Genomic DNA, 23,986 nt, shown 5'->3' with positions numbered 1-23,986 from the left:
GCTAATTTATGTGTCATGTAAATTCGGCCATCCGTCACAATCAGGAAACTTTCACGTGTCTAGACCTGGCGCGAGCTGCCAGGCCCGTTTCTACAGGGGAGCATTTTAAGTGTGAGTGCGCCCTCAAACAAAAGCAATGCGGCGAGAGGCGACGCTGCACAAAAAATTACCAACAACAACTGATCGCGCGCGCGCGCTGTTTCTGACGCACTTCAAGCACTCGCTGGGCGGGGAAAGATTGATGTTTCTGACCGGACTCGGGACTTGGTTGAATGAGACAACACGCGAGGGGAGGGGGAACAAAAGCAAGGAGGCGGAGGAGGGCGGGGGCGAGCGCGAGCACAGCACAGAGAAGGCAAACAAGCAAATTGGCGAAATCAGAATTAAATATAAACAATATATCGATATATACGATATGTCAAAATCCATATCGAGTTTAAAAAATATCTCGATATATCGTAAATATCGAGATATCGCCCACCCCTACATACAGCCATTCAAACTAAATCTTAATCTAAATCAGGACTTTCTGTAGACGTCTTCAGACTTCTACTGGTTAATTATAATAGAACATTAAAGGGGTGGTTGATTATGATTTCACTTTTCTAACTTTAGTTAGTGTGTAATGTTACTGTTTGAGCATAAACAACATCTGCAAAGTTACAATGCTCAAAGTTCAAAGCGAAGGGAGACATTAGCTTTAAAGAATTCACTTTTTAAGGACTATAACAAGCGGCTGGTAGGGACTACAGTACATTCCTTCAGGTTTAGTGACATCACCAACCCTAAAATTTACAAAAACCGCCCCGGGACAACGATTTATAGATTATCAAGACAGAATATGCTAGTCAATGACTAGAAGATAACTACACATAAGCTACATAAATTCATCAACTAACCATTCAGAAACGTCCTGTTGCATTCTACATGTTGTCACTTCTTCTTGAGTCTCTCCATCATTGTCTGAATCCGATTTGAACATAAAAGGCTAAAAGTTTTAGAAATTTTCAGTGCATGTCTGTGTGAGTACAAGCTGTTGAAGCTCCGCCCTCTGTGAGGGGAGCAGCAGCTCATTTGCATTTAAAGGGACAGACACAAAATGGTGCGTTTTTGCTCACCCTCAAAAAATTACAATATTAGCATGCTATATAAAAATATCTGTGGGGTATTTTGAGCTAAAACTTCACATACACACTCTGGGGACATCAAAGACTTATTTTACATCTTGAGAAAAGGGCATTATTTTAATATAATATTTTAATATAATATTACATTGTTATTAATATATGTATATTGTATTGTGCATAAAATTGATGTATATTATGATGTATATATTCTATAGCCTAATACATATTATACTATTTCAAATAAATAGACATTGCTGCATAACAGCATTATTGCCGCATAACAGCATCATTGCATCTTCCCACCTATATGCGTATCACTTCCGAACTGCTTTCACAATGGCTCCTACCTGGTGTATGAAGACCTGGGCAGTGCGAGGACTGAGCAGCAGGATGGCCCGTCTGAGCGTGTCCCGGTAACGGTTCAGCTCCTCCATCCTCATCGTGCTGAACAGGGTAGAAAAGACCTTTGTCACATTCCGGTCAACCTGCTGTAGAGACACATCCAAACCCATCCGAGACGCCTGGTCCAGGAATCCACGCATCCCCCGCACATCTGAAACAGGCAGAGCATGAGAAAAAGCAAAAGACGGTGGTTAAAAACCATGGCATCACGGATGTCATGTCACGTTGTGCTCAGTCTAGTGAAGTGGCTTTTTGATGGCTTAATCGTCCATCATTGAGCTTTCGAACCATCTACTTGCAGAAAGGACACTAGAAATGTCTTCTAAAAGGGTCAAAATGTGAGAATGAAGGTCTAGAAAATGAGGTCTAATTAGAGCTATATAGACCAGTCATAAAAATGCACGAATACTTCAACCTAACTGTGCACATTTATGGTCTTCACTTCGAGCTGTAATTAAATTTTCATAGCATGACACTGAGGCAGTCAAAATGTTGTGACAAGCTTAACTTGTCTGCATCTTCTAAACTTTCCCTTTCGTCTTTTATTCACTGCTTGAAAAAAAAAAAAAAAGGCAGAAGAAACAGAATACCTTCAAGAACCTGTCAACATAAGGAAGCAAACCAGAGGAGCAGAAAATGTTTAGCCCATCTTTAGATTTCAGGGTGCTGACAGCAGCTTTGTCTCCCCTGCAAACAAATCTGAAACCGACTTTTTGTATAAGCTAGTTTTTAAGATATAAGATTTTTGCAGTGGCCAGAGCAGACCAAAATTATCATAAAAATAAAATAAAATAAACACAAATTTCTTTTAAAAAATGGAGATGTATTGATATTACCATTACCTACTTGACAAAGGCTGACAATGAAAATTGAAGATTTCCTAAATGCACAAACAACAACAACAGGAGTACAACTGATTAGCGAATCCATATTTATAATATTCTGGGTTATTTTCTTTTATCCTGTGTTAGTTTGTTCACATTTTTTAAGGATGAGGGCATGTCACACAACCTTTGCTGTAGACATCTGTCTAATTTTACTAGCATACCAAGTGACATGAATATTAAAAATATTGAAATAAATAAAATACTGTAGTTTGTTTGGATGTGTTTGGCATCAACAACAAAAATATATTTTAAAATATATTTTTCTCTTCTGTCTTAAAAGTTGATATTTACGGGTTTTTATTTTATTTTTAAAGTAGCTAAGTAGCTTATTTTGCAATCCTAATGATCAGCAATTAAATGATTTTTCCTGCTGCCCAACAGAGCTGTGAAACATTTTTGGGTTGACAACCATAGTTGTCAAAAAGTGATGTTTTTGAAATTCTGACACATGGTTAAGCAAAAAGAATGATATATATATCACAGTTTCCTTTTCTGTTTCTCTTATTTAATCACAACTTTTTTAATTTCCTGTCACATATATCTGCATTGTATGATGATTTTTTGTTTGTTAATAATAATTATCAAACATATCATCAGATATTATCAAACTTATAAATTGATATTGCCTGTCCTTTCTTCCATGTATGACATCAAGTCTATCTTTACATTTATTCAGACAACCACACAGTCCAATTTTCAGGGTTATATTGCAACACAGGAAAGCTAATCAGACATCAAGAATGATCAAACATCATATTATTTTGTACTTGGTATACTTGATCATAACTCCCCCTCTGTGAACTGTGGTATACTACAAGCTGTTTCCATGACAACTTACCATCAAAGCACTCCCTTCAAAACAGACTACATGCCCCACACCAGCCTCATGTGCTCTCAGAACAATAACCAAGAAGAAATTCTAATCATTTGAGCACTTGAGCAAAGAAGCTGGACTAAATACACTAATGAAAACCCTTTCAGCATAACAGGCAATAATCTTAGTAAGCTAGTATTATTTATTTATTTATTTATTGCATTTAAATTGATATTAGTCTCATTCCAAATGCCTGCAGGTCATCTTCATGTATATTAGCATTTAAATACATGGAAAAAGGACAATGAAAACATGACAAATCATAAAAAAATATATATAATACATGTATAATAATAATAATAAAATTAACAATAACAATAGTATAATAATTTTTTCAATTTTTATATTATGATATAACTACTAGCATTATATACAATTTATAATAAAAGAATGTCTCGGTTACGTATGTAACCCTCGTTCCCTGACAGAGGGAACGGAGATGTAGTCGACGTGTCGACTGATTGGGATCACGCTTAGGGAGCCTGCCATCTTCGAATATTGATAAAACGAGCCAATGCACATTGACGTGTGAGATTTGCATCTCATGCTCCGCCCCGCTGTGGGGAATTTTATTGGAAAACCCAGAATCGTAGTCATGCCAGGCAAAGAGTCAAAATCGTCTTAACACCGCAATAGTCATGTTCCCGCAATGAGAACATGAACTATCCACAAAAGCTGCTTCAGTGTGCTGTAAGCCCAAACACGTCATACAACAACAGTGACCGTCAGAGGGGGACAGGGAACGACCACATCCAGAAATGCACAGGTGGAATGACATCTTTTTTCAAGAAGCAAACGCACCCATGTTGCTCTTTCAGGAATTTTGGACTCTTACCAGTGCCGGAGCACACAGGGGAATGATTGCGGCAACACTGACAGGAACGGTGCAGCCTGTACCAGTGAAGCACTCACTTTCTTCGCCCTCAACCGACCGTCAGACAAACAAACACATAAAGGAATGCTGTTACAACAGCAGTTGAGAGCTCAGAAGGCTCGCAACCACCACTGCACTCGCGCTGTAGAAACACCAGCACTGGGAGAGACTTCTGGAAGAAGCACCGACACACTCGCTCGTTGAATATATCAACACTCTTCAGAGACATCGACATGAAGATCGATTTGGCTCCGAAGCGAAAGACAAGTTGGTGCGTGCATCTGCTTCCGTGTTTATACCCTCGCAGTGGGGCGGAGCATGAGATGCAAATCTCGCACACCAATGTGCATTGGCTCATTTTATCAATACTCGAAGATGACAGGCTCCCTAAGCGTGATCCCAATCAGTCGACACGTCGACTACGTCGAACGTGAGCGACTGAAAGGGAACACCACATTTTACCCTACAGGTGATCGAGTAGCACTAGATTAAGTGGCATTAGCAGTGCTTCCGTAGGCTTTTGGTAAGCAGAGTATTCACAATAATTTCCAGCAGCTGTTATTTCTGTAGAAGAGTTAGAAATAAATCTGACAGTTTAAGAGCAAGACTAAAGCATGCTTGCTACATTAACAGAGCGCGGTGGAGAACAGAAGTCCAGGTAATGGTAAATGTCACTTCACACTGCTATAAGCTGATGAATTAACTTTAGCTAATAATATACATCAGGAACTGAATTTGAATATTTTGAATTTGGATACACTGAACATATTTAATTAATCTCCACCAGTAAACACACCAGACACAATAGCTCAATTTCTCCAAACTGTTGCAGAGATTAGTTTCAGAATACCATTGTAATTCAATTATCGCAGCTGTAGCTACAAACTGAAAAGAAAATTCAGTCTCTTGAGGATACGGTCACAGAAATATATATAAAACAGTTGTGTAGAGAGAAAGAGCTGAGAGAAGTCTTTTGAGAAACAAATTGGATTTGCTTGAAGAGTGTAATTATATATCTAAAGGCATATACAAGCTGCCGACTCACTGGGTGAGACACGGGGGAAGGAGGTGTGCAGGGAATCAATGGAGTTCTAACAATCAACAGTTTGATGTTCCCCTGTTCCTTCATTTGTAATGAAGTTATTGGGTTGAAAAATAATAAATAACAATACAAGGCTTGTTCTCGGATTTAGAGCTCCATCTTAAGTAAAACAGCATGATGTTGTGTAACAAATCTACACTCTAAAAAAAATCCGTAAAAACAGGGCACAATGTACTGTACTGAATTTACGAAATTTTCCGTATTTATTTTTTACAGGTGTTTTACCTGTATTTTGAACTTTGAACTTCATTGCGTTGTGTTTAATGGAAATGTCCGTAAAATTACTGGCTAATGTCTGGGTAATAAGCTGCCAGTACTTTTTCTATTTTACGGATTTATTTTTTACAGTGTACAGCCATATCATGATGTAATCAGCAAGATCTTGAATACAACCCATCTACAAGAACTGCAGTCTGATATAAGCAATATCTTGCTAAGCTAAATAAATGTGAAGCTCTATCATGATATATTCAGTAAAATATTACTGAGGAGTGAGATCATTAATTTAAATAGCAGAGGACTTAAAATCACAACAACAAAGACTGTACTAGACCTATATTGCTTCAGCATTTCATTATAACCATACATTAGTTCAGTTTTTTATAAATGCATCTTCACAAGATGACGTACATTGTGATGAATGGACTGCAGGATGCTTGATCTTTGCACTAAAGGTCATCGACCACAACCTTTCAAAAGATATGTTTAATTGGTTCTGCATAGGGTTAGGAGTTATGAAACCTCATCATTTGATCCTCTACAAAGGCATCTAGACAGTTGCTAGGAGATGGTAAAATCATTTCGTCTATAGTTTCTTTTCATGATTCTGTTTGTGTCTCAATCCACTGGCCTGTTGTACAGCGATCTGGGGGCTGGGGTGTGAGTATTACTCATGAAGGCCATGGGGAGCACACTTCCTAGAAAGACTTGGAATGCTTATGTCCTAATAAATGAGAGAGGGTTTGGTTGACACACTGCTGATTGAGTCCACGTGACAGCGTTGCAGAATCTACAGTCCTGGACACAGTTGCTCATTTAACTGTCTGTGATATGAACTGCCCAGAGACGTACCCTGAATGTAAAACAAAGCTTCTGTGTTTCTCTCTTCCTCTCTATCTCACTTAGAGATGGGTTCTCCATGTCTTGAACAGGGAGCCAATTAAAAAAAGGGTCATCATCCTCTTGTTCAAAAGCAGGACACAATGACACAAACTCCATTATTACCCCAATGTTCTAACATAAGAGAGAGACTTCAGCATTAATCACTGCATTTTCACAAAGTTGACCAGAAGACCACAAGTGCACATCCAGAACATTACAAATAAATGCCAAAAATACAAAACATATGCTTTTAAAATCTTACTGTGGTGAATTAAAAACAGGTTTAATAATTTAAAAAAGCATCCAAACAAAACAATACAATAACAACTGACACAAAAAGTGGGGGTGGTTGCAATGAGAGCACAACGAATGGAGTACAACAAACAAAGTCTTCAATCAAAATCCAACTAGGAAACATGAAGGAGAATAACAAGGAGTAAAGATACACAACCATGTATAACACAAACGATACTGAAAACAGAACCAAGGGAAATAAGGGCTTAAAAAACACAAGGAGGCTAATCAACGGAACTCGAAACAGGTGCATAACATAATCAGTGTCCCTAGAAAGCTAAACTAAAACGTAACCGTGACATACACAGGGGCTGCGTCCAAAATCGCATACTCTCTTGAGTAGGTACTTATTTTGAATAAGAGTGATATAGTGTGTGTGTTTAGATGAATATAATCCGGACATACTACATTCGCCATGTTGTCATTATCATGTGACCACCAGCGTCAGTTGAGTCGCTTGACTGTCATTCATAAATCCTCTCCTGTGGCCTCATGGGACAGTAAAGCATTTATCGTATGCACACCTCAAAATCTCGCTGGAATTAGTAGGTCATCCGAGTACTTTTTGCCTACTCTTTTATGAGTACTCTGAATTCAGACATACTCCTTTTGTCACATACAGTTTTTCGCCAACTATATAGTATGGAAGTATGAGATTTCGGATGCAGCCAAGGCCTATGAATATACTCTTAGATATTAGATAAAAATATATGTTTTAGATAAAGATATGTTATAATAGCAACACTATGAATCGAAATGGAATGATTTCACTCAGTTAGCCAGTAGTTTTTATAATAAGTAAATAAAATGTCTGAAATGTATCTAGCTCTTGGAAATTTTGAATAACAACCCAATGAATTATATGAAGTATTAAAAAAAAAATAATAATAACACTAGCAACAACTTGTCACTCGGGTCCCTCTAGGCCAACTTACGGCCTCATCTTACCTTTTCACTTCAAAAAAACTTAAATTAAATAACAATATTTTTGACTCCACAAATCTAAAAACATTAATGTGTCCACAAAATGCCTTATTAAATAAATAGACCCAAAACGTTTGATATTCAACACAATAGAGTGTCACAGATCACTGCTTTTCAGAGACACAAAATAAAAATAAAATTACCTAAAATCTGACTACATATAACAGATATTGACATTCGGGTGAAATGACAAAATTATAATTATTAATTACAATAATATTCAATAGTACTAATAAAATTTAAACTGTCAACTATTAAAACTCTCAGGCAAAAGTCATCATCAGACATCATCATCATCAACAGTTTATGTGTGTGAGAGAAAGAGAGCAAAAGAAATCACTTCTCAGAACAGGTGGTGCGTTGATGAAAGATGCTATCCGTTCTACACTAGTGAATAAAGCAAAAGGACATATTACTCAGCGGCTGAGTAAAAGGGACACTCGTAAACTCTGGGACTGCTCAGCTAAATCCAAAACATCAATTAAACTGAGAACTCGCTTGCAAAACCAACTTTCGCAGGTCTATGGGCCAGCTTAGTGTTGTTAATAAATTACATAACACAAAAAGATCTCAACATTAAGACGTTTTAATAGACTCACTTTATGGAGGCTGGACGTACACAAAAATACTGTAAATGCAGCTCAAGAGAGAATCAGTTGCCAAAAAACTGACAGTCCCACTATAAAAATCTCCACCTTCAGGCATTACTGTTCTTATTGCTTCACCGTTCCATTCCGTGCTGATCCAGTCCAGTCGGTACGGATATGGTTTCATTTTCTACTGTGGAGCTGATAACAGAACTCTTTGAAATGTAATACAAATGCGTCAGTTGAACAGAAGCGTTTACAGACGATATGAGATGTAAATAGTGACCGTGTTATGGAGGATGATCAGATATTTCTTTTAATTTTATTATTAACTTGCGGTTAACTTCGCACAAATAGTGCCCTTATCCAGTTACAGAGAAATTGGTAGCAAGGCAACAGACAAGTGACCAATCCTGAGTGGCGACATCAGTAGGCCCTACATACATTCTACCAGCACGGTTCAGCACGTTTGGCTTTCGGTGCCGAGAACGGAGAACGGCACGAGTGCCGTGCCGAAGCAAGCTCAAGTGAAAATATAAACAGAACCTTTCCTTGTAGCTCTTAGAAAGCACAGAAGTTTACTAAGGCCATCAAAACATTTATTTAAAAAAAATGCATAGTCTTTTATTAGATCTTGAAAATTATTCATTTAGAACAGCATAAACAGATAAATTAGCAAAATTAATTTTGTCTGAAAGGTTACTACAGAAGTGTCTTGAATTTTAGAGACAAATAATTAACTTCAAATGCTATATGAAAGCCTTTCACACAGCGATCCTTCAAGGCTGTTTACTGCTCCTTCTAAAAATAATTAAAAAAAATAAATAAGTTGGTGTAAATCAATGCAAATAATGAGAAGAGTTTCTGCAATGCTATTTAAACAGACATAATTAGTGATAAAAAAAGATCAAATTAAAAGAAAAAAAAAAGTCCACAGCATTTAACAAGCTTATTTAGAGTAAAAGCATGCAGCAATAAACTATATATTAAAGGTGGGTGTGTGTGTGTGTGTGTGTGTGTGTGTGTGTGTGTGTGTGTGTGCAGGGTATGTGAGCTAAAAACATAATCGATTGATATATCAGCTCCTGGGTTATGCTGTGTTGATTAAGTGGAGGAGCAAAAGCAGATAGGGCTGGAACTTACAATTATTTTTTCCGGTTAATCAATTGTTTATTTTCTGAATAGTCGATCAATCCTTTGGTTAATTTGTCAATAAATAATAACAAACTAATCATAGCTAATCTGAACGTTTACCTAAAGGTACTTATAACGCAGTTCAGACGTTATGGGAAGAAGGAGGCGGGAACCGGCGAACATTCAAATACATTTTAATGATAAAACAAAACGAAAGTAAAAGACAGCAGCCCCTCACGGACGACTGCTGTCACATAATAAAACATAAAAACCACAACATAAGTCCAGGCCTGTCCTCTCTCGCTCTTCACTGTCGTCGCTCCTCCTTTATGCTTCCGCTCCTCCGTGAGAGATAGCCTACAAGACCGGTGGTGTCGCGCAGGTGTCGCTCATCAGTAATCACGCCACCGGCCTCGTGCCGCTCTCTCACAGCCCTCGGCCTCATCCTGCTCACCACAGTACTATTTAAGAAAAAATATAGATTTTATGTAGTGTAGGTGTTTAACTATGGCTGTGTTCACAGTCAATTTTTGGGATTTTTTCAGCAGAAATTGATGCAAGTGTGAATCCTGAAATGTTTTGTTCCTTCAGGAGATTAATTGTAGCTGCTTGAATATGGTCATTCAGCTGTGTGATCAAACACTGAAGTCACAACCACATTCTAATGAACCATAGCGGTAACTGTAGCAACAGTACCAAAAATGTCGGTATTCATAAAACCGCAAACGATTGACGGTGCATAATTAAATAAATGAGTCCAAATGAGGCATGAGTTCATCCATTAGATATTTTAAAAAAATAATTATTATTAAGCAAACAATGCAATACAGATAAGTACATAAATAAATCAACAGCAAAAAACAAAATTTAGACAAATATAGATGTTGAAAAAGCAAGTATCAGACAAATAAGCTTGTTGACGACAAACAAGAAAGGAATGCATAATATGAGAAGTAACAAAAAGCAATATGGATGAACATACATATCTCTACACACACGCGCGCACACACACACACACACACACACACACACACACATATATATATATATATATATATATATATACACACATACATACAGACACATTGTATATCTCCCCATTGATGTTATTGCTATCATTTATTATTTACTGTAAAATAAATCAATAAATAAATAATAAATAAATAAATAAGAGGCATATACAGAGAAGAAGGGATATAGATGGGGATAGATAGAAGAGAAAAGCAGAAAAGAAAAGATGGAATTAAAAAAGGGGGGTAGGGGTTAAGATGGCTATTGTCTGGTTTAATCGATTTCCTGCTGTATTATAGACATTCCAGTGGAATATGGACATGCACCTTCCACTCCAAGATGTCTTGCAAGGGCTCACCAAAACACATTGGCCGGACCTTCCGGATCATTGGTACATGACCCGGTCGCGTCTCTGCCTGCGCTTGGATACAACCGTTTGAAGAGATGTCTTGGAAGGGCCCACCAAAATACATTGGCCGGACCTTCCGGATCATTGGCGCATGACCCAGTCACGTCTCTGCCTGCGCTTGGATATAAAACTTTTAAAAGTGACCATCAGTTGTAGTCGTAAGGTATGTGCTTTAAGCCAGGTATCATATATTATCCCGTCCTTCTTGGTCTACAGACCCGTTGGCCATGTGGTCCTGTCATGACCTTGTCAGGGAGAGAGGGAGGAGGGGGGGGAGAGAGTACGGGGGGGGGGGGGGGGGGGGGGGCAGGAGACCAAGGAAGGGTGAGAAAAAGAAGAAAAGAAAGGATGAAGAAAGGAAAAGAAAATTGAAAAAAAAAAAGTATAAACATGTAATTATGATTGTGATATAGTTGTGGTAGTGGCATCAATGATGGGTTTGTAGAAAAGAAATTGCGGTACTTATATGCTAGATATATGTGTAGTTCGTGCCTTTAAAGCCCTTCACGAATATCATAGCAACAGTTAAAGGTAATTCAAAGTAATTGTGGAATACATACATTTACATATATATATACAGTATATACATAATTATACACCTACAAACATACACACCCATATACATACATATATACACACACACCTACATATATACACCTTCATATAGTTATATATACCCATACACCTAATAATAGAAATATTAATAACAATAATAATAATAAAATGTCTTAGGCATATACATATACATGCCCTACACATACATAATATACTAACTAGTAAAATGCAAAACAATGCCACGAATATATCAGATGTCTTTATCCTTTACATTTCCTGATATATTAATACAGGTTATAAGTATATTCGGAGGGTATTCAATAATATTGATACAAGGATGATACAGGTATGCGTGTTTTACGTAATATAGGTAATGGTGAGACATTAATTCACCTCTCAAGGCACACTAATGTTTAGGGATTTTGTAATGGTGCCAAATATTTGTTTAAATTTAGTTATTTTGTGTTTGAGGATTGTCGTCTGTTTCTCTTTGGTCTATTAATAGCTGTTGCCATTGTGTACTGATTTTATTTTTATTTTTCCAATTGATCAAAATTATTTTCTTGGCGATTACTAGAGACAGAAGTAAGGGTGATGTATGTTCCAGTGGAGGGTTTATTTGTAATATGTCTCCTAGAAGGCATAATGACGGGTTTGCCGGGATATTATGTTTCAGGTAAACAGATCATTTTCCTGTAATTTCTTTCCAAAATTTGGTAACAGGGGGGCAAGACCAGATGGCATGAAAGTAATCATCTTGTGTGAGATTGCAGTGTTCGCATTTGTTTGATTCTGATAATCCCATTTTGAACAGTTTATGTTGGGTTAAGTGTGTTCCGTGTATTACTTTAAATTGGATTACTTGTACGTTGGTATTTCTGCTTAAACAAAATGTATTTAAGCAGACTTGTTTCCAGAAATTGACATCTGTGACTATGTTAAGGTCATTTTCCCATTGTTTAATAGGTATTGAATATGTATAATAGTATTTATTAATATAGTGTATAATTTGGATAGGATTTTTTTTGTGTTGCTGATCTTTTCTTTTTTTGTATATAAGAGGTGGAGTTTTAGGAAGAAGGTTGCCAATCTTAGTTCTAATAGCATGATTAATTTGTATGTAATAAAAATACTGATCTTTGCCTAAATTATATTTTTCTATTAATTCAGAAAAATGTATGAAATTGTTATCCAAGAACAGATGATGTAAATGTGTGATGCCAGCAATTTTCCATTTTTCATTAATAAGTGAAGATTTATTAATGGTAAAATATGGGTTATGCCATATAGGAAAGAAGGAGTGTGGTGTTATTTAATTATGAGTTATTTGATTACTTTTCCACCATGCTAATAATTTTGTATGAATTGTCATGCTATTGTATAAATTATGAGCCTTAATTACATCAGTAATGTATGGTATTTACGGTTATCATGGGGAGTTTAAAAGAGGAGAGCATCAATTCTTCAATTCTTTGATGGCTTCTTCGGGATTATCTTGTGCTGCTTCAGATATACCTGAGAATATTAAATATTAAGTTACACTACATACTTATGCATCGCTTTCTGCCAGGACTTTTAAATGCTTTTCTCAACTCAGTGTCCGGGTTAGCAGTAGCATGAGCCGTCGGGCAAGTGTTATTTAAATAAACTCCTGATGTACTTACATACTTTCCAATGCCTCGTTTTATGAGTACAGAACCTATTTGTACTACTGTAGAAGTTTGGTACCATTCTGGGCATTATTAGTGGGGTAATTTACGAGATACAGATTTGGAGCCAATAGCGCCTGCACTAAGCCATTCGGCCGATATCTCGAAATAAGCTCTAACTTTAAAAATGTTCAACCAAGGGAAAAAAGGCTTCTGGGGGGAGGGGGAGGGGAGGGGGGAGGCTGGGGGGTTGGCTCGATGCCATGGTGCAAAGGACCCTAGGGTGATTTTACTCCGAACCATCCCTTTAAAAATCCAAATACTTATGCTGCCGCATCATCTTTTTTAGGTAGGAGAGCCCTGGGATGTTTTCTTTTCAGATGCTTCTGCATAGAAGTTGTGCTGCTGTGGTTTTACAGACTGTGTAATGCACCATTTAATTTGGTCTCTGTTTAAAAAACACATACTTTAGCCACCATCATTGGGGATGACCATAAACAGTGCAACGAATCGACGCATTCCATGCAAATCGACTAATTTACGTAATTAACATAATCGATTACAGCGGCGCGTCATTCCAGCGATAAGTGCTTGAAAAAGTGCTTGAAAATGAGAAATGATAGTAAGAGAGTGAGAAAGACCTACTTACTCAACTCAGATCGAGCCCTAGATGCATTAAGAGTTAGTTATAAAGCCGATGCTGTAGTTTTCTCACTTGATTCACATATAAGCAATTACACTCACCTAAAGGATTATTAGGAACACCTGTTCAATTTCTCATTAATGCAATTATCTAATCAACCAATCACATGGCAGTTGCTTCAATGCATTTAGGGGTGTGGTCCTGCTCAAGACAATCTCCTGAACTCCAAACTGAATGAAACTGGGAAAGAAAGGTGATTTAAGCAATTTTGAGCGTGGCGTGGTTGTTGGTGCCAGACGGGCCGGTCTGAGTATTTCACAATCTGCTCAGTTACTGGGATTTTCATGCACACCCATTTCTAGGGTTTACAAAGAATGGTGTGAAAAGGGAAAAACATCCAGTATGCGGCAGTCCTGTGGGCGAAAATGCCTTGTTGATGCTAGAGGTCAGAGGAGAATGGGCCGACTGATTCAAGCTGATAGAAGAGCAACTTTGACTGAAATAACAACTCGTTACAACCGAGGTATGCAGCAAAGCATTTGTGAAGCCACAACACGCACAACCTTGAGGCGGATGGGCTACAACAGCAGAAGACCCCACCGGGTACCACTCATCTCCACTACAAATAGGAAAAGAGGCTACAATTTGCACAAGCTCACCAAAATTGGACAGTTGAAGACTGGAAAAATGTTGCCTGGTCTGATGAGTCTCGATTTCTGTTGAGACATTCAGATGGTAGAGTCAGAATTTGGTGTAAACAGAATGAGAACATGGATCCATCATGCCTTGTTACCACTGTGCAGGCTGGTGGTGGTGGTGTAATGGTGTTTGGGATGTTTTCTTGGCACACTTTAGGCCCCTTAGTGCCAATTGGGCATCGTTTAAATGCCACGGCCAACCTGAGCATTGTTTCTGACCATGTCCATCCCTTTATGACCACCATGTACCCATCCTCTGATGGCTACTTCCAGCAGGATAATGCACCATGTCACAAAGCTCGAATCATTTCAAATTGGTTTCTTGAACATGACAATGAGTTCACTGTACTAAAATGGCCCCCACAGTCACCAGATCTCAACCCAATAGAACATCTTTGGGATGTGGTGGAACGGGAGCTTCGTGCCCTGGATGTGCATCCCACAAATCTCCATCAACTGCAAGATGCTATCCTATCAATATGGGCCAACATTTCTAAAGAATGCTTTCAGCACCTTGTTGAATCAATGCCACGTAGAATTAAGGCAGTTCTGAAGGCGAAAGGGGGTCAAACACAATATTAGTATGGTGTTCCTAATAATCCTTTAGGTGAGTCTAGGTAGTAATACAAAACGGGAATCAGTGAGTATAAATTAAAGATCCATAAATTTACTTTATATGAAGTCAAGGTGCATGCAGACACTATATCTCTCACATCAAACACTCTCAAACTGTTGAGCCACTTTTCTGGTATTTCATCCACCTGAATCGGAGTAACAGCTCTTTCAGATCAGTTTTCCCTGCTTTCAGATTCTGGGTATATTTTTAACACACCCACAGCCTGCATGATTTTCAATTTGTACTGCCAGTGTTCCTGCACCAGTGTGACAGAAGTGACGAGAGCAGAACTGAGACTGAGATCTCGGATAAAAGATTTTTCTCTTTTTCAAGCAGATTCATAATGTAAGATCATTTACGCACTGCTCCTCAAATGTCACTGCGCTTTTGCTGGTCTAAAACCAGTTCTCAGTGTATCTATTTTTAATACAGAATGAGATTGTGATCATTAGCATATTTTATGAAATTATGGTTTTGTTGAAAAGTTTAAAGGCAAAGGTGTAGATTTATAAAAAACTAAAATATGAAAAGAAAAGTTGTGAGACAAGTGATTAATCTATGCCTATCTTTTTCAAGCCATCACAGTTTTGAGTGATTATAATAGAAGCACTGAGTGTTATGTTTTCATCCGTATAATGGAAGTATAGATCTTGAGAATCGCTTCAACGATTTAACGTTGTCCTTTACACTGTCTAAAACACCAGAAAACAATGCAGAAAAACATCAATTTTATTTTATTTTTTCTCTTTATTATTCATTTGTACAAAAGTAGACAAATATAGACAGACTAAACGACAGGCAGACAGATGGACAGATAGATACACAGAAATATAGAATGACAGATAGAACAATATATGGATATACAGACAGACAGACAGATAAATATTCTAAATAAACCCAAATGGTAACACTTTATTTTGATGGTCCCTTTTGAAGATTCTGTTGACTATAAGTAACTTTGCAACTACATGTCAGCTAACTCTCATTAGATTATTAGTAGACTGTGTTTAATATCTGCTAACTCTTTATTGTGATGGTCCTCCAACAGACATTCTACTGACTATAAGTAACTTTGCAACTACATGTCAACTTATTCTAACCATAACCCAACCAGTCTACTAATACTCTACTAACACTGTAATGAGAGCTATAGGTGCAACGTTACTTATAGTCAACAGAAAGTGTTAAAGGGTCCATCAAAATGAAGTGAAACCAAACAAATGAACAACAACATGTCCCTACCAACCTATGCCCTTGCCAAGAAGCCTGTTATCAATGCGTCTAGTATTTCACACCCAGAGTGACTGGAGGGTGTCATGTTCAGTGCTAAGAGCTCTGCACCACCATCAATCATGTTATACTGTATGTCTTGATTGGGGCTTTTCCTCTGACCTCTGTGATACGGTTTGAATGATGTTACCTGCTCCAGGGTGCTTGGCGCTCTGACTCATCTCAGCCCACTGTCTGAACCTGCCTGAAGCCGAATTCAGTAGCAGTTGTAGCCCTAGCATATATGCTGAGCTATTTAAAGCGCAGTTTAGCTGAATCTATTCTGAAATACTGTAGATGTGGACCACAAGGGAGCTCTGCTTTGACTGTGGGGATCAAAATGCCCCATAGGTTGTGAGATGCTTTTCATCAAGACCATTGAATCCGAGATGGCATACTGTTAGCACAGCAAACCACCCAACCCCAAAGCAAAGAAAGAGCTATGGGCTACAGAGACTTGCTTGGGATAATGGGGATTTTAAGAAGATAAGATGGGAACAAAGGGAGATTTGGCCTGCATGCTGGTTCTAGTTCACTCAAAAATGATTCTGTCATCATTTGTTTGTCCACGCAATAACAAGCTTCAAAAAGCACCATACAAGTAGTCCATCTCATTTGTGAGCTATGTTCCAAGTATTATAAAGCACAATGACAGCCTTGTGAGGAATAAACCATAATTTAAGTTGTTTTTCACTGATAATCTTCCCTTCCAGCAAGCTGTTATACACTGATCATTGAGTCTGTGAGCTGAATTAGAGAATCACATCAGACCATGAACAAATCACTCAAATCTCAAAGGACTGATTCATTCATAAATCAAACATTGTTATTTTTTCTCATGAAGCTACAGGGTGGATCTCATGTTCAATTTTTGTTTGATCCTCAAACAAATATATCATATGGCTTCAGAAGACTAAAAATAAACAGCAGTGCAGTTGTATATCAATTATGCTTTTATGGTGTTTAGTCTCAAAAAGAGCAACAAATACAAAGTTCTGTCATGAAACTCTAGATGGCACAGGCTTATAGGTCCTTAACACAACCAGCTTGCAATCACATAATTCTCTATAGGGCAAAGCTAATTGGTTCCTGCTGTATCAGTAGCCAATTACCTCACGTGTTCAATAGGGGTGGGAATCTTTAGGCACCTCACAATCCGAAAAAAAACTAAGCTCATAATCGATTCTGAAATTCTCAAAATTGATCCAGAATCGTTGGAGAGAGAAACACAATGCATCAGTTATTTCTCCCACCCCTAGTGTTCAACCGTCAAATATTTGGTTAGCATTTGCTGTAACAGTGCAGCACACTTTCAGAAACCCTCCACCTTCCCCAGCTGCACTTGTATAGATCTGCTACGGGTAATTAATAAAAACATTTTTTGCATTGTATAAGAGGAAAGAATCACAGGTTTGGGAAAAAAATTTAAGGGTGAGTATATTTCAATTTTGGGTGAACTATCCCTTTAAAAAGCAAGCTAAATAAACCAAAAAATTCTTTGTTCAAATTCATAATTTCAGAGCCAGCAGCACTGCAGAGGAGACTGTTACAGTTTAAGTGCTAATTGGTGTCAATAGTAAGTACAAAGAATTTTTATGAGGGAGCTTTATGCTTGATCTTCTCCAACAAACCTTTTTTGTGTTTATTGTGTTGTTTTCAGGAAACAATATACTCCACATAAGACCCGACAATGAACAACGAACTTACAGTTAAAGCTGCAGAACTAAAGACCTTATTAATGTAAACTGCAAATGCTATAGCATTGCTTGTAAGCATATTCTGGGAACACTGAAACCCATAAATACATTTTACAGTCAGACACTGTAGGACTAAAAAACAGGGAAGAACAATCATCAGCGAATGTGTTTTGAGCCTGGTATTATCTTAAGGGCGGGTAAGGATTCAGGCACAAAACCAGGGTTGAGGCTAGGAAGTGTTGTAACAAAAGGTAGGTTGTATCACCCTCAGTTTACCCAATCAGAAATGAGCTAGAAGGGTGAAATCATGTTCATATGACGTGACAATATTAATTAATACAAATATGAATATTTCCAGTGTTTATTTGCTGGTTTAAATTAAAATGTTTCCTATCTGTTTATTATTTACATTACTGTTAGGGTAAACGGTAAAGAGCAATCCTCATTCTTGGTTTTGATTACATTTTGATAGAGGTCAGGTTAAAAGTTTTTTGTTAAAGATGTCTGACATTGAGACAATTCTGGTTTGACAGCCAAACTTTTATTCCCATACAGCTGAACATCACTGGCTCAATGAAGAAATCAGAAGGTTAACCTAGTCCATGTTTTATATACCTTGACAGTTTCATGGTTTTCAAAACACTAGAATGCTGAAGCTGGTTAACAACTGACAGCCTGCCTTTTAGTCTGCTAGAGTCCACCTACTCTCATCAAATTTTAACTTGCTAGCATTGCTCGAGGACAACATCGTTTTTTGCTTTGAAAAGTCCTCTGAAATTGCTATGCACCAAAATAAAATGATGAATTGTGAATTCCAGCTGATACGTCACAGAACAACTGTCAGTGTGACCCCTGCCCTCCTATCATTAACCTCCAACCAGGCTCCCAACTGGAGATGGGTGCCACAAAGGTTCACCGTTACTCACCGTACTCGCTGTCATAGAAAACAATGAACTTGTGCCAGCGCAGTTCAGAGACGAGCGTGATCATGACATCATTTAGACGCACAGGAGGGCGTGCGGCCAGCGTGTAGCGCTCTCCGTCTGGGCTGGGATTGAGCTGGCACTCAGCGCGGGGTGTGCCGTCTCCGTTCCTCTGAATGAACAGGTGAGGAATGTGCATGGCGTCCGTCAGAGATTGTAGCGCGTTGGCTGCAGCACATCCCGTCGACGACACCAATGCCAGTATCCCCTGATTCATGAGCTCACAGGCTAGAGAATAAAAGAGAGAGAGAGAGACAAAAAACAAGGATACAGTGAGGTTAGAGAATTAGAGGCTTTAGGAGTCATAGGCACTACTTTACAACAGTTAAGCACGTTGACCATTATGGAACTTATGGTCCATTTTCATCAACCAGTGGATATTAATGCAGCAAATGTCAGGGTGATCCCATAGAGAACAGGTGGGATAATGTGCCCAGATTTCACAGGGCAAATGTAATTCTCTTTAGTGTATTGCCATATGCTGCTAATTTATTGCCTCTGTTGAACATCAGTGCAACAATTTCTCAAGGAAATCTAGTTAAAGTGGACATAAATAATTTATGACATTTTATAGATGTTACCATCTGAGAGCTGCAGGCTAGGAAGCATACGCTTATATATTTAGTTACCCTTGTTTTTTTTACAATGATAAAAAGTGGATTTCTAATCCAAACCTGTTCCAGGGTATATATCTGACAATGTGCCTACTTAAAAAAGAGCATTGTGGCATAGAAAAATGGTAGTAATATTCCCAACTTAGTACACTAGAGCATTGTTTCCCATATTGTACAGCACAAAATCATTACATTTATGCACAAATGCATCTTGGGAAAGAGGTATAATATTTGTCACAGAACATTTGACTTAATTCTTCATTTATAAGGTTATTTCATATTCTTTTCTCATATTTAAACAAATCAAAAGTAGGTAGAGTACTTTGTTGTATTTATTTGCATTGTAATAAATATTTTACCATAGATCTCAAAAAGGGGGGGCTGTAAATTAATTTTGTCTAGTGACAGCACAAAAAAGTTTTACAACTGCAGGAGCTGGAAAATCAATTATTAATAAAACCAAAAAAGCATTCAAAATGCACTGAGCTGACTGTATGGAGAGCAGCTAATGGAGGTGGAATTATTCTAAAAAGTGAGAAATAAAACCCATTAGTTTCTGTAACTTTCACACAATAACTGTTTATCCACTTGTCCCCAGAGAGGCTGTGTGCTAGTTTCATTAAAGCAAAGCCTGGATTTATATTGGCTGATCGCAAAGGTTTTAAAGAACAGTTCTTAAAGACGTAGGTAGATCAATGGATTACAAATCCCAATGAAAATTAGAGGAAACACAATGACTTTTTTTTTTTCAACAAAGAAACTAATTACTTTTTTTCTAAGAAGCTGAGCAAATAATTTTGCACAAAGCTACCAGAGAAAACACTACAGAGTAAACATCTGAACAAACACAATTTACATTGTTATTCCAATTAATGGATCCACCTTAACTGAATACAAAATACCCTAAATCACTTACAGTTCTATAATAGGCTTTGCATATAGGTTGCTGAACACAATCCAAAATCATAAATTTCTCCCAAACATTCCTCAAGTTAAAAAATAAGCCTTTAGAAATAATGAACTTGTATGAACAACTGGAAAACTCCAACAAACAGACACTCCATGTGGTTTAAAATAGTACAGAAAAGACACTTGTTATGCAACTTATAAAAATCTTTATTTATGGTCAAAAATTAAACACCAGAGAGGAAAACTGTAAGCCATCCACAAATCTTAGACAGTACAAAGTTAATATTAAATGCCCTTTGTTTAGTTTAGGACCCGAACATGACACATAATGTTCTTTAACACAACATTTATCTAAGCTGACATGGAAAAACACATAGAATAATGCTTTGAAAAGTAATATGACTCAGATCTAACAGATCAATTTGTCTGTTCATGAGTTATGAGATTCTTATCTCTCCACAACTATGCAAATAGTGCTTTTTTTTTTTGTTGTTATCTTTAAAATGTCTGTGTGAGCTATGGAGAAATACAGGTGTGACAAAGCCTGATAGATAAAACCATTTGCTGATTCACATCACAGAACACCATTTCCTTGGAAAAATCCAGTGAAAAAGATGGAAAGACTGATGGGGTTAGAAAGAATAAAACTTCTGAAAAATTCTGCCTCCTACAGTATGTAATGCCGTCAAGATAGAGCTGACAGACAATGCAGAAACAGTCGCAACTCCATCAAAAAACCAGACAACATCCCCAAACTTCAGAGCAAGAGAAACGTCCACAACCTGCAGGGCACAGCAAAACATGCCACGGGAAACCTATAAGTCATGTGAGAATGGTCATTAAACCATCTGATGTGGAAATTCCCACTGGCAGGCTCTGTTCGCTGGTCCATGAATTCTACATCTATACATTCTTACACATCATGGCGATGACAAGCACAAAGGGATATTTCACCTAAAAACGTCTGTCATCATTTACTCACCCTCATGTCGTTCCAAACATGTATAAACTTTTTTTAACATAAAAGAAGAGATTTTGAAGAATGTTTTTAATCCATACAATAAAAGTCAATGGGGTCCAAAAACATTTTTGCTAAATATCTAATTTTGTATTCCACAGAAGAGAAGTCAGGTTTGAAACAACATAAGGGATATCAACATTCAGCATACTTCTCATGCAATCAGAGAAGCAAGATGGAACAATACAAGCACGCATCACAACAGTGTGAGTAGAATTCGATTAGAATTTAGTGTAATAATAATGCTGCCTCTCTCTAAATCCACACATATCTTCTTATGCAGATTATGGCATATTATGGACTAATACTCAATTATAGAATCACGGTTTACGTACAGGGTGAAAGGCACCCTTTGTAATCCCTGATTTTAGAATTTTAATCTGTGCGTCTCTGCATCGTTGATATAATGCATTTAAAAATGTATTTGTCATGCAGATTAGAGGCCTTTATCACCAAACAGGATTTAAAAAATTATCTCAAGGAATATATGGGAGCTCAAATCAGAACGCAGGAATAATTTACAATCATGCATTAACACATGGCCAAATTAAATTAATTAATCCACAGCTCACAGCACACCTGCAGAGTCTCTGTGTCATTGATTTGAAAAGCCCCCGTGTCGTAACATTTACGATACAGCAATAGAGACGGTTGATAGGTGATTCTCTTACCAGAAATTACATGAGTCGTGCTGCCAGGATGATTTCACACTAACTGACAGATGTTTTCATTGGTCTTTGTGAGCATAGAAAGAGCATGAAGGTGTTGTGGATGGGCTTCCGCCTAGCAGGGTGCTTTTTGTGGTTTGATAAGGAAGTCGTGGCCTTTACACATAGCCCATCAGTCTATGATTGGAGCTTCAAGACTGAGAAAGATAACAGTGTGTTTGTGTATTCAGTTTGTGTAGGAGTGTGTGTATGAACAGTATGTGTGTAAGGTGGCATGTCCACTGGATAAGCTTAAAAGATTACCAGACCACAAACATCAACCCTTACAAAATCCCATAATCCTGTTGGAATTGGCATCATCAAAGTCATTCAGTGCCCTGTACTATCAGAAGGAAAACGATCCTCCATCTGTACATAATGCAAAAGCCTATAATTAGCATTTTTGTCCTAAAAAACACATATTGAATCATAAATGTGCAGATTTGTAAAAATCAAACTTAATCAATGTCAGACTTGAGCACTGTGATAGAACACTGTGAAAGATGCTGCACAAAAAAATATGGGATGTGTTTGTTTGTATGATTACATATGTTTACATAGAAAAACATGGGAGAGGCAGCGCAGTTCTGGGTAATGTGTTTTTTAAGTTGGACTTCTTGTAACTTCAGCGGAGCATTTTTAGATTGCCTTGTCATAAGCGAGACTGCAAAAGACGCGAGAGGCGAGCGCAACGGTCAAACACGTCCATCTAGCGCATGCTTACATAGAAGAACAATGGAAAGGCAAGTAATAAATAAGCAAATATAGAGTAACTTATGCCAACGCTATCTCATGACCAATTCGTACGAATTCGTACGAGTGATAAAAAAGTGGCTAATTCGTACGAATTCGTACGAGTGATAAAAAAGTGGCTAATTCGTACGACCTCACTCGAACGAATTTGTACGATTTGTCTAAACCCACGTCATGGGTAGGTTTAGGGGCGGGGTCAGGGGTAGGTCAAAAATCGTACGAATTCATACGAGTGAGGTCGTATGAATTCGTACGAATTAGCCACCTTGTAGAATTCGTACGAATTGCCGTGAGATCAGGCTGGAAATGCTGCAACACTTATCAACACACAGTGTTTCCATCCTGAATGATTCTTTCATTTGATTTTTGAACAAATCAGCAGAGTGAATCACTCGAAAACTTCTTAAATGAATCAGCGTTTTTGAACAAATCTGCTGAATGAATGATTCAATGACTCACTCAGATAGTGTAGTTTTGTTCCTGAAAGAATCAGTGTTTTTGAATCAGTGTTTTTAAAAATTCAAAGTGAATTCAATGATTCACTTGTAAAAACAAAAACAAAAAAACAGTTGCTTACTAGCATAAGAATGTAATTTGCAGAGAGAGTTTTTACAGTTTTTAGTTTGTCTGGAACACACAAACACAGACAAGAAAATTGACACAGAGAGTGAAACACTGACTATCGCAGCAAGCTTAATCTACAGTATTATCACAACAAAACTAACAACCCCAAGTCAATGATGATGAATAAGGCAGAATAAGTTTCCCAATAACAGCTAGATTTATTCATCACAGGCAAACAACATAAAACAGTGTGCTACGCACAAACCATACCAGACAATGAGTGATACAACAGAGGAACTTAAAATAGACAGAGATAATGAACTAAATGATAAGGAGATGTGATGATTAATCTGTGTCCATAGAAACCAATGATTGGCGGGAAACTAAGATAAAGGAGAACATGTGACTGAAAAAACAAACTAAAAGTCCATGAAAATTAAACTAACTGAACAGAACCGAGACAAAAACAAACAAATCGTTTGGCTTCTTATACACATTTGGTTTGCCTCTTGTGCTCAAAGATAC

General features: G+C 37.6%; 1 protein-coding gene across 4 annotated transcripts in view; it reads right to left on the bottom strand.

The window, feature by feature from the left end:
- The window catches only part of grid1a (glutamate receptor, ionotropic, delta 1a), a 290,739-nt gene that overhangs the window by 94,945 nt on the left and 171,808 nt on the right, over positions 1 to 23,986 (bottom strand). For all 4 annotated transcript variants that reach the window (XM_079854065.1, XM_079854068.1, XM_079854067.1 and 1 more), the window contains exons 3-4: positions 18,840 to 19,124; positions 1,475 to 1,680 (exon numbers count right to left, since the gene is read on the bottom strand). In XM_079854065.1, the coding sequence (XP_079710191.1) occupies positions 1,475 to 1,680; positions 18,840 to 19,124 (491 nt within the window). The remainder of the gene's footprint in view (positions 1 to 1,474; positions 1,681 to 18,839; positions 19,125 to 23,986) is intronic.

The sequence above is a fragment of the Squalius cephalus genome (genome assembly GCF_949319135.1).
Source record: "Squalius cephalus genome assembly, chromosome: 20".
NCBI classification, from domain to species: domain Eukaryota; kingdom Metazoa; phylum Chordata; class Actinopteri; order Cypriniformes; family Leuciscidae; genus Squalius; species Squalius cephalus.
The sequence above is the reverse complement of the archived record's forward strand: the minus strand, read 5'-3'. Positions and strand labels throughout refer to the sequence as shown.